The 13,530-nt window shown below is 41.6% G+C and overlaps 1 protein-coding gene across 1 annotated transcript in view; it reads left to right on the top strand.

Annotated features, from left to right (window-relative positions):
- The window catches only part of SNX30 (sorting nexin family member 30), a 90,424-nt gene that overhangs the window by 47,262 nt on the left and 29,632 nt on the right, over positions 1-13,530 (top strand). Inside the window, exon 4 of the mRNA XM_054584514.1 lies at positions 11,610-11,768. Coding sequence (XP_054440489.1) covers positions 11,610-11,768 — 159 coding nt within the window. The remainder of the gene's footprint in view (positions 1-11,609; positions 11,769-13,530) is intronic.

Below are 13,530 nucleotides of genomic sequence, written 5' to 3'. Positions count from 1 at the left end.
CGGAGTGACCCAAAGTATGGTTTCCTACGGTCTGGGGAGACGTAGTTGAGTAGGAAGGTATTTGAGAAGCTAGTGGAGTCTTAAATTTCTTCATAAATTCTTAGTGCATGTGTGGGCTGGGGAGAGGTTTAATATAGGAGAGCATCTCTGACTTAAACAAGAAAGTCAAACTGGAAACAACAGAAAAAACATTCCCCCTGTAGAAATCGATTTTACAGCAACTTTGCTAGGAGGTTTCTACCTATTATTAAGCATCATCTTTGTGTTAGTCTTTTTATAAGGCCTGAGGGGTGCCCTTGGGAAGGTGAGGGGTTGTTAGGCAGACAGGGACCCCTACCCTGGAGAGTTTGTCGTCAGATGGAGACCCACGAAACATGGAATGTAATTATTGTTTAAATTTTTATTTTTTTAAAATAACTTTGTCAAGATACAATTCATATGCCATAGAATCTCCCCATTTAAAATATACAAGTTGAGGGCTTTCAGCGTATGCGTCAGTTGTGCATACATCTGCAGGGCTCATTTAAGAACCTTTTTATCGCCCCCAAGAGAAACCTCCTCCGCGGCTCGCCTTTCACTTCCAAACCCTCCACCTTCCCTAGTGCCTGGCGTCCGCTGATCCCCTTCCTGCCTCTGTAGAGTTGCCTATTCTGGACAGTTCATATAGGTGGAGTCACACACTGTGGAGTCTTTTGTGACTGGATTTTTTCACATAGCATCATGTTTTCAAGGTTCATCCACGTAGCAGCGTGTGTCACTGCTGCATTCCTTGTTGTTGTTGAATGGTATTGCATTGTATGGAGGTATCACATTTGGTCTGTCACTCACTTTGGATGGCCATCTGAGTTGTTTCCACTTTTCCACTATTATGAGTAATGCTGCTGTGAACATTTGTGTGCAAGTGTTTGTTTTCTTGGGTGGATACCTGGGCGTATAATTGCTAAATCACGTAACTCTGTATTTAACCTGGTGAGACCGTTTTCCAAAGCGGCTGCGTCATTTTATGTTCCCACCAGCAATGTGTGAGGGTTCCAGTTTCTCCACATCTTCATCGGCGTTGGTTACTTTCTGGTTTTGGTTATAGTCATCCTAGTGGGTGGGGAGTGGTATCTCACTGTGGTTTTGATTTGCATTTCCCTAATATTAATGAGGTTGAACTTTTTTTTTATGTGCTTGTTGGCCATTTGTTATCTTCCTTGGAGAAACATCTGTTCAGATCCTTTCCCCATTTAAAAATTGGGCTTTTTTTAAATTTTTCAGTTGTAATAGTTTTTTTATGTAATCTAGATACAAGTCCCTTATCATATATATGATTTGCAAAATTTTTTCTCCCACTCAGTGGGTTATCTTTTTACTTTCTTGGTGGTGTCCTTTGAAGTACAAAGGTTTTAAATTTCAATGGAGTCCAATTTATCTGTTTTTTTTTCCCTTGGCTGCTTATGGTTTTGGTGTCCTGTCTTAGAAGTCATTAATGAGTCCTAGCTCACGAAGATTTACACCTGTGTTGTCTTCTAAGATTTTTATAGTTCTAGCTCTTCAGTCTAGTTCTACATTCAGGTCTTATACATTTTGAGTTCATTTTTGTGAAGCAAGTTTTTATTTTTTTAACTAGTGATGCTGAATATGTTTCCATGACTTTTATTTTGACATTGGCATTTCTTTTATGAATGCCTCTTCGTTTTTCTATTTTTTTCTTATTGGTTGTAAAAAAAACCCATATCTATTATACAAAGGAAATGAACTTAGTGAAATATCTACTTTTTCTTTAGTTGTCATCTGTCTTAGACTTGACTCCATTAAAAAGAAAATTCCTTCCTTCCCAGTCAAGTTAATCTTTCCTTTACAGTTTCTGGCTGTGAAGTTTTTTTGCAACCTAGGATGTTAAAAATATATATCTGCATTTTCTTTTATTACTTTTGTCTTTATTTTTAATATGTAAATGTATATTTTATTCTCATGTGAGATGGGGGATCTTACTTTTTTCACATGAGTGTTTTCCCAGAATCCTTTGTATACCCAATCACCTTTATCATAATTTGTGTGTTACACTGCGTCGTTCTTTAGCCTTGTATATCCTTTGGCTGTTTCTGAGCCTTCTGGTTCATTGGTCTGTCTAGCCTGGCACCCCTCTCACGCTGTCTGAATTACTGTAACTTTACAGATTACTTCAACATCTAGGTGACACGTCCCCCTTCAATGCCCCCATTTCCCAAAATAGTTTGTTTTCATAGCTTTTCTCACTATATGCACATTTTATTTTTCAAGATTAACTTTAGAATCTCTTTTTCTGTAGTTTTTTATTTTTAAAATTTTAAAAAATTTTATTGATTCTGCTATTACAGTTGTCCCAATTTTCCCACTCCCCTCCCCCATAACCGCACACCCTCTGGTGATCCCCCCTCCTTTGTTCATGTCCCTGGGTCATGTGCGTAAGTTCTTTGGCTGCTCCATTTCCTGTACTGTACCTTACGTCCCCATGGCTGTTCTCTAACTACCTATTTGTACTTCTGGATCCCCTCACCTCTTCACCCATTCCCCCACACCCCCCCCATCCCATCTGGCAACCATGAAAACACTCTCCATATCTGTGCTTCTGACTCTGTTCTTGTATGCTTACTTTGTTTTTTGATTCAATTGTTGATAGATATGTTTTTATTGCCATTTTATTGTTCATAGTTTTGATCTTCCTTTTCTTAAATTTCATATTATGAAATTTAACATTTAACATTTCATATAATAATGGTTGGGTGACGATGAACTCTTAGTGTTTTCTTGTCTGGGAAGCCGTTCAATTCTAAATGATATCTATGCTGGGTAGAGCGGTCTTGGGTGTAGTCCCTGCTTTTCATGACTTTGACTGTTTCTTGCCAATCTCTTCCAGCCTGCAAAGTTTCTTTTGAGAAATCAGCTGACTGTCTTATGGGAACTTTCCTCTAGGGGACTAACTGCTTTTCTCTCGCTGCGTTTAAGATTCTTTCCCTATCTTTAACCTTTGGCATTTTAATTATGATGTGTCTTGGAGTGGGCCTCTTTGTGACCATCTTGTTTGGGACTCTGTGCTTCCTGGACCTGCAAGTCTATTTCCTTCACCAAAGTAGGGAAGTTTCCATTCATCATATTTTCAAATAGATTTCCAAATTCTTTCTCTTCCTCTTCTCCTTCTGGCACCCCTATGACGCAAATATTGGAAGACTTGAAGTTGTCCCAGAGGCTGCTTATACTATCTCATTTTTTTTTATTCTTTTTTCTTCTTGTTCTGATTGGTTGTTTTTTTTGCTTCGTTATATTCCCAGTCATTGGTTTGATTCTTAGCTTCATCCACTCTACTGTTGTTTCCCTGTAAATTGTCCCTTATTTCAGATAGTGTATCCTTCATTTCTAACTGGGTCTTTTTTATGCTGTTGAGGTCCTCACTAAGTCCCTTGAACATCCTTCTAACTAGTGTTTTGAACTCCACATCTGATAGATTGCTTATCTCCATTTTGTTGAGGGTTTTTTTGTTTGTTTGTTTGTTTGTAGTTTTGATCTGTTCTTTCATGTGGTCCATGCTTCTTTGTCTGCTCATTTTGGCATCTCCCTTTGTTTGTTTCTATGTATTAGGTAGAACTGCTATGACTCCGTGTCTTGGTAGTGTGGTGTGATCTAGTAGGTGTCCTATAGGGTCCAGTGGCACAGCCTCCCCTATCACCCAGGCTGGGTACTCAAGGTGTGCCCTTCATGTGGGCTGGGTACATCCTCCTCTTGTAGTTGAGCCTTGATTGTTGTTGGGAGATCAATGGGAGGGATTTACCCAGACCAGACAGCTGCAAGGACTGGCTATGACCACTGTCCACCAATCCACCCTCCATAGAGGATCAGCTGTGCAGGGGCAGAGTGATGTTGCTCTGATGTAGTCTGTAGCTGTCCATTGTGTGTGTAGGCCCTGGGGTTTCCTGGGTGGCGCAGGCCAAGGTCAGCCCCAACATGTGTTCTCTGGGGGGCCACCTTGCCAGAGCTATAAAGCAATCTGAGATGACTATTACTTGTGCCAGGCTTGGAGATTCCCAGGCAAAGCCAAGCTGTGAATCTAGGCTGGATACTGCTAGTGCTGTGACTAGGGCCAGTTGCAAGGGGTATGGGGGCTAGGGGCTCACTGAAGTCAACTGTTGCTTGTTTAATAGGATTTAGGAAGTTGTGAAGCATGAGCCAAGAACAGCCATTCATATGGAAGAGTCAGTTAACAGTTTGGATGGTCCCATAAGTTGGGTGGAAGAGAGTCTCAAGAGATCTTTAGGACAGAACAAACGGTGTTAGCCAGGTTGGTGGAGTCTCAGATATGGCACCCACTGGGTGGCTCAGTGGCTCTGTTGGGAGAGGGCTCAGAAAAGGGACAATGACCTCTGTCCACTTTTCTGTCTGGAGGAAAGCTGTCCCCCAGCTCCTACCTTTATGCCAGACACTTCAGTTCCTCCCTGCATGCCACTTGTGCCTTTCAGCAGCTACCCCAGAGCTGGAGCTCAGAGGGAGTGAGTCTGAGTAAGTCTCTTTGTGGGTTCTTTCAAAGGAACTGCTTGGGACTCCAGAAGTTTCTTCCACTGACTCAATCCCTGTTGGTTTTTACAGCCAGAAATTATGGGGACTTATCTTCCTGGCACTGGAACCCTGGGCTGGAAGGCCTGGTGTGGAGCTGGGACTTCTTGCCCCTGAGATATCCCTCCCCAATTTTTATCCTCCACATATGAATGTGGGACAGGCCATTTCACATCTCTACCCCTCTGACCAGTCTGGATGGACATCGTTTCTTTAATTCCATAGTTGTCAGACTTCCATTCAACTCAATTTCTGATAGTTCTGAGTGATGGTTGTTCTACATTTTAGTTGTAATTTTGTTGTGTTTGTGCAAGGAGGCGAGCTATGTTATCTATGCTGCCATCTTGACCAGAAGGCCTAGAATCTTTTGAATCAGTTGGACAATTAGGGAGAATGGTGGTAAGAGATCAATGGGAGGGATTTACCCAGATTCATCCTTCTCCCTCTCCCTTTCCCTCCCTCTCCCTCCCTCCCGCCTTCTCTCTCTCTCTCTTTCTTTCCCTCCAACTTAAGTCAATTATGATTACAAATGTGTGAGAATTCCTGAGCTTTCAGATTCTGCTGCTTATATTAGGAGCATGTAGATAAAGTTCCCACTTTACTTGGGCTTCAGTGGCATCACAAGAAGTCATAGGTGAGCAGTAGCCAGACTATCCTTAGGGAATCGTTCCAAGTTCTTTCATTTATTTGCCTTTCCCTATTGGCTGTCCTGAGGCCTGACCTTGTTTCTAGCCTCTATGGCTCTGAACTTGGCAGCTTCTGGGACTCTCCTGGAGAAACCCAATCCCTTGCTTCCTAAGCCTTCCTTTCCTTTACCTGAGTAGAATCACAAGATGGTTGATATGGATTGCCTTTTCTCTCAACCCAAACTTTTCTGCTTTGTGTCTTTAACAAATTCTGTCCTATTAACAATATATTTTCTGTTGCTGCAACACATTTTTCCTTCACATTGCATTGTTACTCTGGAATTTAAAAAGCAGCAAGAAATAATCATCTGTTCTTAAAGTGCCATCTTAAAACTAGAAGTGCACTGGATGTATATGTTTGTTATCTCATAATTGCAATTCACTTTGTACATCTCTATTACCTAATAGTAGGAGGCACCAGAGAATCTTCACTGTGACATGTTTTTGTTTTGTATTTATTTATTTTTGGCTTAGAAGTTGGTTTTGTGCTCCTTCATTTGCTGGGACACAGTTAGTTACACAACAGATACATGTCATGATTCTATGGGCACAGATAGATTTTGGAGGTGACACAAATAGATTTATTAAACTCTATGGTGAGCCCCTGGCTGGTGTGGCTCAGTGGATTGAGCACCGGACTGCGAAGCAAAGGGCTGCCAGTGTGATCGCCAGGCAGGGCGCAGGCCTGGGCTGCAGGCCAGGGCCCCAGCAGGGGGCGCGTGAGAGGCAACCACACATTGATGTTTTTCTCCCTCTTTCTCCTTCCCTTCCCCTCTCTCTAAAAATAAATAATAAAATTTTTAAAAAACCTCTTTTGAGTTTAATTTCACTTGGAAATTTAGTGCTTGCTTCATTTTTATGAAGGGAGCTTTGCTGGAAGGATGTACTTATTATGCATCCAGTTTTGTTTTGGGTTGTGGTAAACTTATAGGAATTAATTAGAAAAAATTTGTGATGCAACACATCTTTTTCTGACTATGAATAATCAGCAAAAACTCTTAACTTCATCTTCCAGTTGGCTCCCCCATTTTTGTTCTGTAAAATATACATGTCTTTAGCTTACCCAGTAGGTAAGTTACTAAGTAGTGAAACATTGGTTGAACTTTGAAGTACTTTGAATTAAACCAGGTTTGGTGATTGTTCTCTGTGGGGACAAAGATTTTCATCTTGATGATTTTTTATTTATTTGTTATTTTTGTTTAGGAGCAGTATTTTCTGTTAGTTTGATAAGACTAAGAAACAGTTTTGTGTCATGTAGAGGTATACACTAAACATTTGTTGAATTTCATAGAAGTAATTTAAATGCTGACAAAAGGAAGCTGGACATTTCAAGATTGAGCTAATGAAATTTTTTTCCAGATCTCCCACCCACAAATAGCAGCTTTTCAGTGACAATTTATAGGAAACATGCTTTTGTTTCACAGACTGTAAAGTACTTTCTCATAAATTAGCGTGCAATACATGAGAAAGTGTTTTACCAAAGTATCAAGAGCTATAAAAATATAAATATTTTAAGATTAAAACTTGAAATATTTAATGGGTTATTGTAATGTTTTGCAAATAGGATTTTTGGTAGGTCCCAATATATACAAGGGTGGGCAAATGTAGGTTTAGTTGTGAGTGTATGAAACACAGAGTTTATTCTTGTACGTGTTATTATTTATTGTTACTTATTTGTATTACAACTGTAAACCTACTTTTGCCCGCCCCTGTATATGCATATATATCTTTTAAAAAAACTTTTTTATTATGGAAAATGTCAAATAACACTAAAGGAGAGAGATTCAGTGCAATGAACCCTCATGTATTCATTGCCCAGTTTCAACATTTATCAACTGTAGCCAATTTTGTTTCATCTCTCTCCTACCGACGCCCTCCTTCCCATGCCAGCTGACCTGTTTTTAAAAAGCGACTTAAGCAACAGAAATGTCTTATCTTCCAGTTCTGAAGTCAGAAGTCCGAAAGCGGTCTCAGTGGGTTCGTGCCGCGGTGCAGGCAGGGCGGCGTGTCCTCTGGAGGCTCCGGGGCCGGACTCGGCCTTCGGCTTTCCCAGCGTCTGAGCTGCCTGCACGCCTCGGTCATGGCCCTTCTTCTGTCTTCCGAACCAGCAGCAGAGCAGCTTCTGTCTTCCCTGACAGTGTCCATCATCATGTCTTTTTTTATTATTATTACCGTGATAAAAGTCTCCATTTAAATGTGTACAATGAAGTACATAATTCAGTGGCTTTGAATACATTCATTATATATATATTTTTATATATAATTATATATATATATATATATATATAATTTCAGGGATAGGGTAGGGAGGAAGGGGAAGGGGCAGGAAGGGATGCCGACTGGATGGTCTCTACAGTGTTTTGTAGTTGCCGCTGCTAATCTAATTCCAGAACATTTCCATCATCCCCCAAAGAAACCCCATACCCGTTAAGCAATCACCTCCCATTCCCCTTCCCCAGCCCAACTATTATAAATAATGCTTCTTGAACATTTATTGTACAGGTTTTCGTTTGAACATTGCTTTCACTTATCTTGACTATATACCAAGGAATGAAATTGCTGGATCATGTTTCATTCTTTAAGGATTCACCAAACTTTCACACAGTAGCTGAACCATTTTTACAGTCTCAACAATGTGTGAGGATTCCAGATTCTCCAACACTTGTTATTCTCCTTTCTTTCTTTTTTTTTTAAAGAGAAGGGTTGGGAGAAAGGAAGAGAAACATCAATGTGTGGCTGCATCTCACACGCCCCCTACTGGGGACCTGGCCTGCAACCCAAGCATGTGCCCTACACAGGGAATCGAACTGGCAACCCTGTGGTTCACAGGCCGGTGCTCAGTGCGCTGAGCCATACCAGCTCCTTTCATTTTTTTTTATAGCCATCCTCGTGGTGTGAAATGGCAAAAGATGTATGGAAGTTCCACCCTTTAGTTCACTTTTTTTTTTTTTGTTTTTGGCTTTCTGTTTTCAGTGTTTACAAATTAATAAAAATAGCTAGCATCCATTTGATGTCCACCATGGGCTGGAAGCTGCTCTTCACTTACATTAATTGGCCTCACTTACAGAGTATAGATGCCCTTGATTTCACTAGCAACCCAGATTCCTGTGCATAAACAACCAAGAAGGTAGTGATAAAGGTGAGACTGAGAGTAGGTGTGTCCCTTTACGGAAGCTTGAAATAGGAAAAACCAATTTCTGAAGTCTGTACATTGGGAATGATACTGCTTGTTAGAGAAGGAACTTCTGTTTGCAGGAGAGTTCACCCCAGGGTGCCTTTAAATAGCAAGCTTCCCTGATTCATTAAACATAAGGTTTAATGCACTATATCTGAAGAATGGGTAACTATTTCAGGAGGTTATCTGTTATGTTAAATGAGGCATACCTAACCACTTATTTGCTCATTAGGCCTTCCTCCTGAGTCCTATTTAGCATAAGCAAATGAGAGTATGCTCAACAGGACTGATGAGGTAAAAACAGAGAGGTATCCACTGGATTTGGTCATTAGAAAGTCGCTGCTCACCTTTCAAAGGATAGTTTCTGCACTTGGGCGGACAGATGGCAGAGAGATGCAGCACTGAAGGAAGTACCAAGGACAGCTTTGTTCTGGGGTGGAGGAAGATTGGGGGTCGAGAAATCAATGGAAAAAATGGAGATAAAGATAAAAGATTTTTTTCAAAAAGGTTGAATAAGGCAGGAAGGGGTTGAATGAGTAAAGAGGATGTAAGGTCAAGGGATAGTTATATGTTCTTTTTTCAGGTGGAGAGAGAGAGAGAACTAGCCCTGGCTGATGTGGCTCGGTTGGAGCGTCATCCTGTAACTGAAAGGTTGCAAGTTTCCTTCCCGGTCAGGGTACATACCTAGGTTTCAGGTTTGATCCCCAGTCTGATCCTGTACAATAGCCAGTCTGGGTGCGTATGGGAGGCAACCAATCAATGCTCTCTCTCACATCAATGTTCTCTCTCCCTTCCTCTGTTTCTAAAAACAATGAAAAAAATGTCCTCAGGTGAGGATTAAAAAAAAAAGAGAGAGAATTAGCCCTATTTTTGTAGACACAGGGAGTAGAACCAGATGAGGAAGAGATGTTGAAGATACTGAAGAGAAGGTATAATTAATTGATGATGACAACTGCATCTTAGTGAACTAATGGGTGAGGACACAGATGGAATCGTGAGCTTTGAGGAGTATGTTGTCCAAAGGGACCTGAGGAATGGCAGCGAGGGCGGTGCTCAGTAGATGGGTTTCTGTGGAGGAAGCAAAGCGGTTGGGTAATTTCCACATGGTGCCCTTACACCTGGTTCCTCCTTCAGAGAGATGGTAATCTGCTTGGCATGAAAGGTTGGCAGTTGAGTGTAGGGTTTCACGAGGGTGGCTGTCTAAGGGAATGGAAGAAGGATAGATCAGAACAAAGGAATTATCCTAAGGGACAACCATAGCCTATTAAGGCAGCTTCTCTGCTGCCGGAACCCTGGGCTGGGGGCCTCTACATCTGACCCAGTCATGCATTTCTAATGTTCTGGGCAAGCATGGGCTCTACTGGCCACTGTCGGACCGTGCTGTCTGACTTGGACATGCTGTCACCACGGAGCTCTGTCATTTTATTCCTGACTCTTATTCCCTCTCTCTCTTTATTACTAAACCTTTCCACTGTGCACCCTAGAACTCCATCTCTGTTAAAAAGAAGTCTCTTAATTCTTCACCTCTTCTCTGAACACTCCCACTACCTCAAGATTTAACTAAACCTTGGCTGTCCCTGAAGATTAGTAGTCCCCTGAAGTTGGCCGCCACTCCTACAGCCCAAAACACACCAACTTCTGTCAAGTGTCTACTCAGTGGCGGGAATTGTTGGAAGCACGGTCACCCTCAGAGGTAATTGAATCCTCATGAGGTTGGTGCTGTTAACCGTTTTTTACAGATGAGAAACTGAGGTACCGAGAGAGTATAGAGCTTGACCAAAGTCAAACGGTTTGGCAGAGGACAAAGATGATCCCAGCAGGCATGGCGCCATAGTCTTTATTCGCGACAACGAAAACATACTGACTTTGCAAAGCTTTTTCAAGCTGAAGCTGTGGAATTCCCACCCACCCCAAGTACTTCATTTCCAGGGGGGCGGGTGCTGCCCGTTCCTAAGTCTTTCAAAGATTTCCTGTTATCAGTCTGGGTTGCTTCTCGGCTTTCCCACTCTGAGTGCCTTAGTATTCCACTTTGAGGGGTTGGCTAAGTCCTTGTTGCCATATCTTATTTCTGTCGGTGTTGTTTTCTATGGCTTTTTTTGTTGTTGTAACTTAAAAGAAAAACATCTCTGTATTATGGAGTTTGAGGAGGTTCTGAACTTAAATGCTGGTTCCAGGTTTTTTCACAATCTTTGCAAACACTTTTTTTTCCTTTCCTTCTTTCTTTTTAAAATTATGGCCATCCTAGTGGGTATGAAGGAGTTATCTTATTGTGGTTTTGGTTTGTATTTCCTTAGTGACTAATGATGTTGATCATCTTCTCATGTGCTTATTAGGCCTTTTGTTTATCTTGCTTGGAGAAATATCAACCTGATCATTTGCCTATTTTTAAATGTAAATGCTCTTTTAATGTTTCATAATTTGTACACTTCAAATTGTACATTAGCAAATACTCTCTTTCCCTGTGATGGCAGTAATGTGGAAGGCCTTTTAATCAAGCACTTGATCAAGTTACTACAGAAATAGGGTAAAACTCAGACACCCTACAGATGCCAGGTAGTTTGAAATTGCCCGCAATATTGGCTCAAAGGAAATATACAGAAATTTGTTTGTGTAAGGAAAGTAAAGGAAGTTACTTTCTTAAGAACTTGTGAGTATAAACCTAAACAAACAAAACAGATGGAGGAAAGATATTTTTTAGATAGCATGGGTTTTGCCTCATACACTTATTTCTTCATCCAAGTTTTTTTTACCCCTTGAACTGGTAGTAGAATCTTATTATATTTAAATACATTTTTATGTGGTTGATGTTGTCTGCCTTCTTCCCTTAGACTACTTTATCTTGTCCTAACTTTTTCCTTTTATCACCTGTGCATCAAGCAATGTAAAGGTAACTGACTATTGGATTTACTGGGTAAACACTGACTGGCCATTTTCAATATTCCAGGAACTATGCTCTGGTGTTTTATTTCTTGCATTATAAAATCGACAAGGTAGTCTTGATTTATCCCATCTATATTTTTCAAATCGATTTATATTGATGACTAGCAACATAAAGATGAAACTGATTGAGAAATGCTGTTCTTGGACAGATGCGTCATAGGAATGATTTGCTAGCCTGGTGGTTTGTCTTTGTACCATTTTATCAATTGCTCTGAATATTTTTCTTCTTGTCTTCACAGCCGCTTCCTGAGAAGTTTGTGGTGAAAGGTGTTGTGGATCGTTTTTCAGAAGAGTTTGTAGAGACCAGGAGAAAAGCTTTGGATAAATTCCTGAAAAGGATTACGGATCATCCTGTACTATCTTTCAATGAACACTTTAATGTTTTCCTTACTGCTAAGGTAAGAGCAGGATTTTTTGTATTCCTTCCCCCAAAGCAGCATTCTCCAGGCTCTGTGTTAAATGTTGTCTTCCTTTCTCACGAGCCACCTTCGTGAATGGCCCACTGTAGTGACTGTCATTGAACTGCTGTATGTTTTCAGTGCCTTTTTGCATTAGCGTGGCTACTATGTTCGAATTTCGGAGAAAACACAGCCTCGCAGCAGCAGAGGAAGTTCGAACATTTTCACTTTCCAGAAGCAGGGGTACGTGTTTCTTTAAGCGCTTCTTGGCACATCACCGAGGGAGGCTGTCCTGACCCATGGCGGCCACACAAGGGCGAGAACACCCGCTGAGCACTTGGTGAGGGTGTCCTTCACAAGAGCCCTGTGCAGATGAGGAAAGCGACATTCAGGGAGTTGCACATGTTCAAGTGGCATCACTGGGATTTGAAATTGGGTCTTTGTGGCCCGGGAGGCCCCATCTTGTCTCGGAAACAGGCTGCCTACCACGAGCAGTTCAGCATCAGCTGGCCACAGCCAAGTTTCTAATGGGGGGGGACATTTTCCAGGCCTCTGCCAGAGAAGTATTTGGGCTCCACCCAGTTGCCAGATTCTATTGATTCAGACTCCACTAGGTGATTCGCCGGCTGCTCTCAGCACTTCCCAGTCGGCAGAACTGGCCAAGAAACCTGTGGCACTCTCCTCTGATTGTCTGCAGAAATGGGATCCCACGCCAGCTTCCTTCCAGCTCCTTCTGTTTAGTTTCACGTATCATGTTCCCACCATCAAGACATAGGTAGTTTTTCCCACGTCAGCAAGGGTATCGAGATCCAGGTACTTTCCAGTCTTCTTTTTTGAAATGGCAAAAATGAGAGAGATTCACAGCCAAGCGTGGACACTAAAGCCTGTAGAGAGGATGCCATTCTCCAGACAATGGAAATCACATGGCAAAGTCCTTAAGTGTTTGAGTGATTTTTTTTTTTTTTTTTTTTTACCTCTGTTTGCATTGGCCTCCTCGATGACATTCCCGTTCACCTTCTCTTTCTGGGAAGCCTTCCCCCACCCCGCCGCAGGTCAAACTTGCGTTATTTTTTAAATAAGTATTTCCTGGTGAGCTGATCCTTGGATATAGTTCTTTCAGTGTATATTCAAAGTAAACTCCATTCCTGCTGTCCCAGAAGTGCCACTCGCTGATTCACCCAAATTATAGGTCTACTGGCCAGGTAGGCCCTCAAGCTTAGTCATTTTAATTACACAGAGAAAAAAGAGGGGGAGGTAGGGGAAGTTGGACCCATGGTGATTAGGACTCTGTGTGAAGAATAAATAGGAAGATTGTGTGTGTGTGTGTGTGTGTGTGTAATTTATCTGTGGGCCAAGCAGTATGGAATGATTAAAAATAGTCCTTCAGTGTCCTAATCAAAATCCAAATTCATGTGAGTGACAGGGGAGTTGGCTTGCTTAAACAGCACAAAGTCTAGCCCTAATTCAGTGTTACTTACTGAACTAAATAGCCCCATCTCCTCTCTTTTTCCTTTTAATTATGGCACAATGCGCATAACCTAAAATTTACTATCTTAACTCTTTCAAAATGTACAGTTCACTAGTGTTAGGTGTAGTCACACTGCTGGGCAGCCAACCTCCAGAACTTCTTCATCTGGCTGAACTGAAACCGGAGGGCAGACGCCTCCTTCTCCCCATCTCTTTCTTCCCCCAGCTCCCCTGCAATCTTTTCTTTCAACACGCCATGAGAATAACTTGGTCTTGTTATTGAATCACCCACTCA

This window comes from Pteronotus mesoamericanus, unplaced genomic scaffold (genome assembly GCF_021234165.1).
Source record: "Pteronotus mesoamericanus isolate MK-2021 breed Mesoamerican mustached bat unplaced genomic scaffold, CSHL_Meso_final contig_78, whole genome shotgun sequence".
NCBI classification, from domain to species: domain Eukaryota; kingdom Metazoa; phylum Chordata; class Mammalia; order Chiroptera; family Mormoopidae; genus Pteronotus; species Pteronotus mesoamericanus.
The sequence above is the reverse complement of the archived record's forward strand: the minus strand, read 5'-3'. Positions and strand labels throughout refer to the sequence as shown.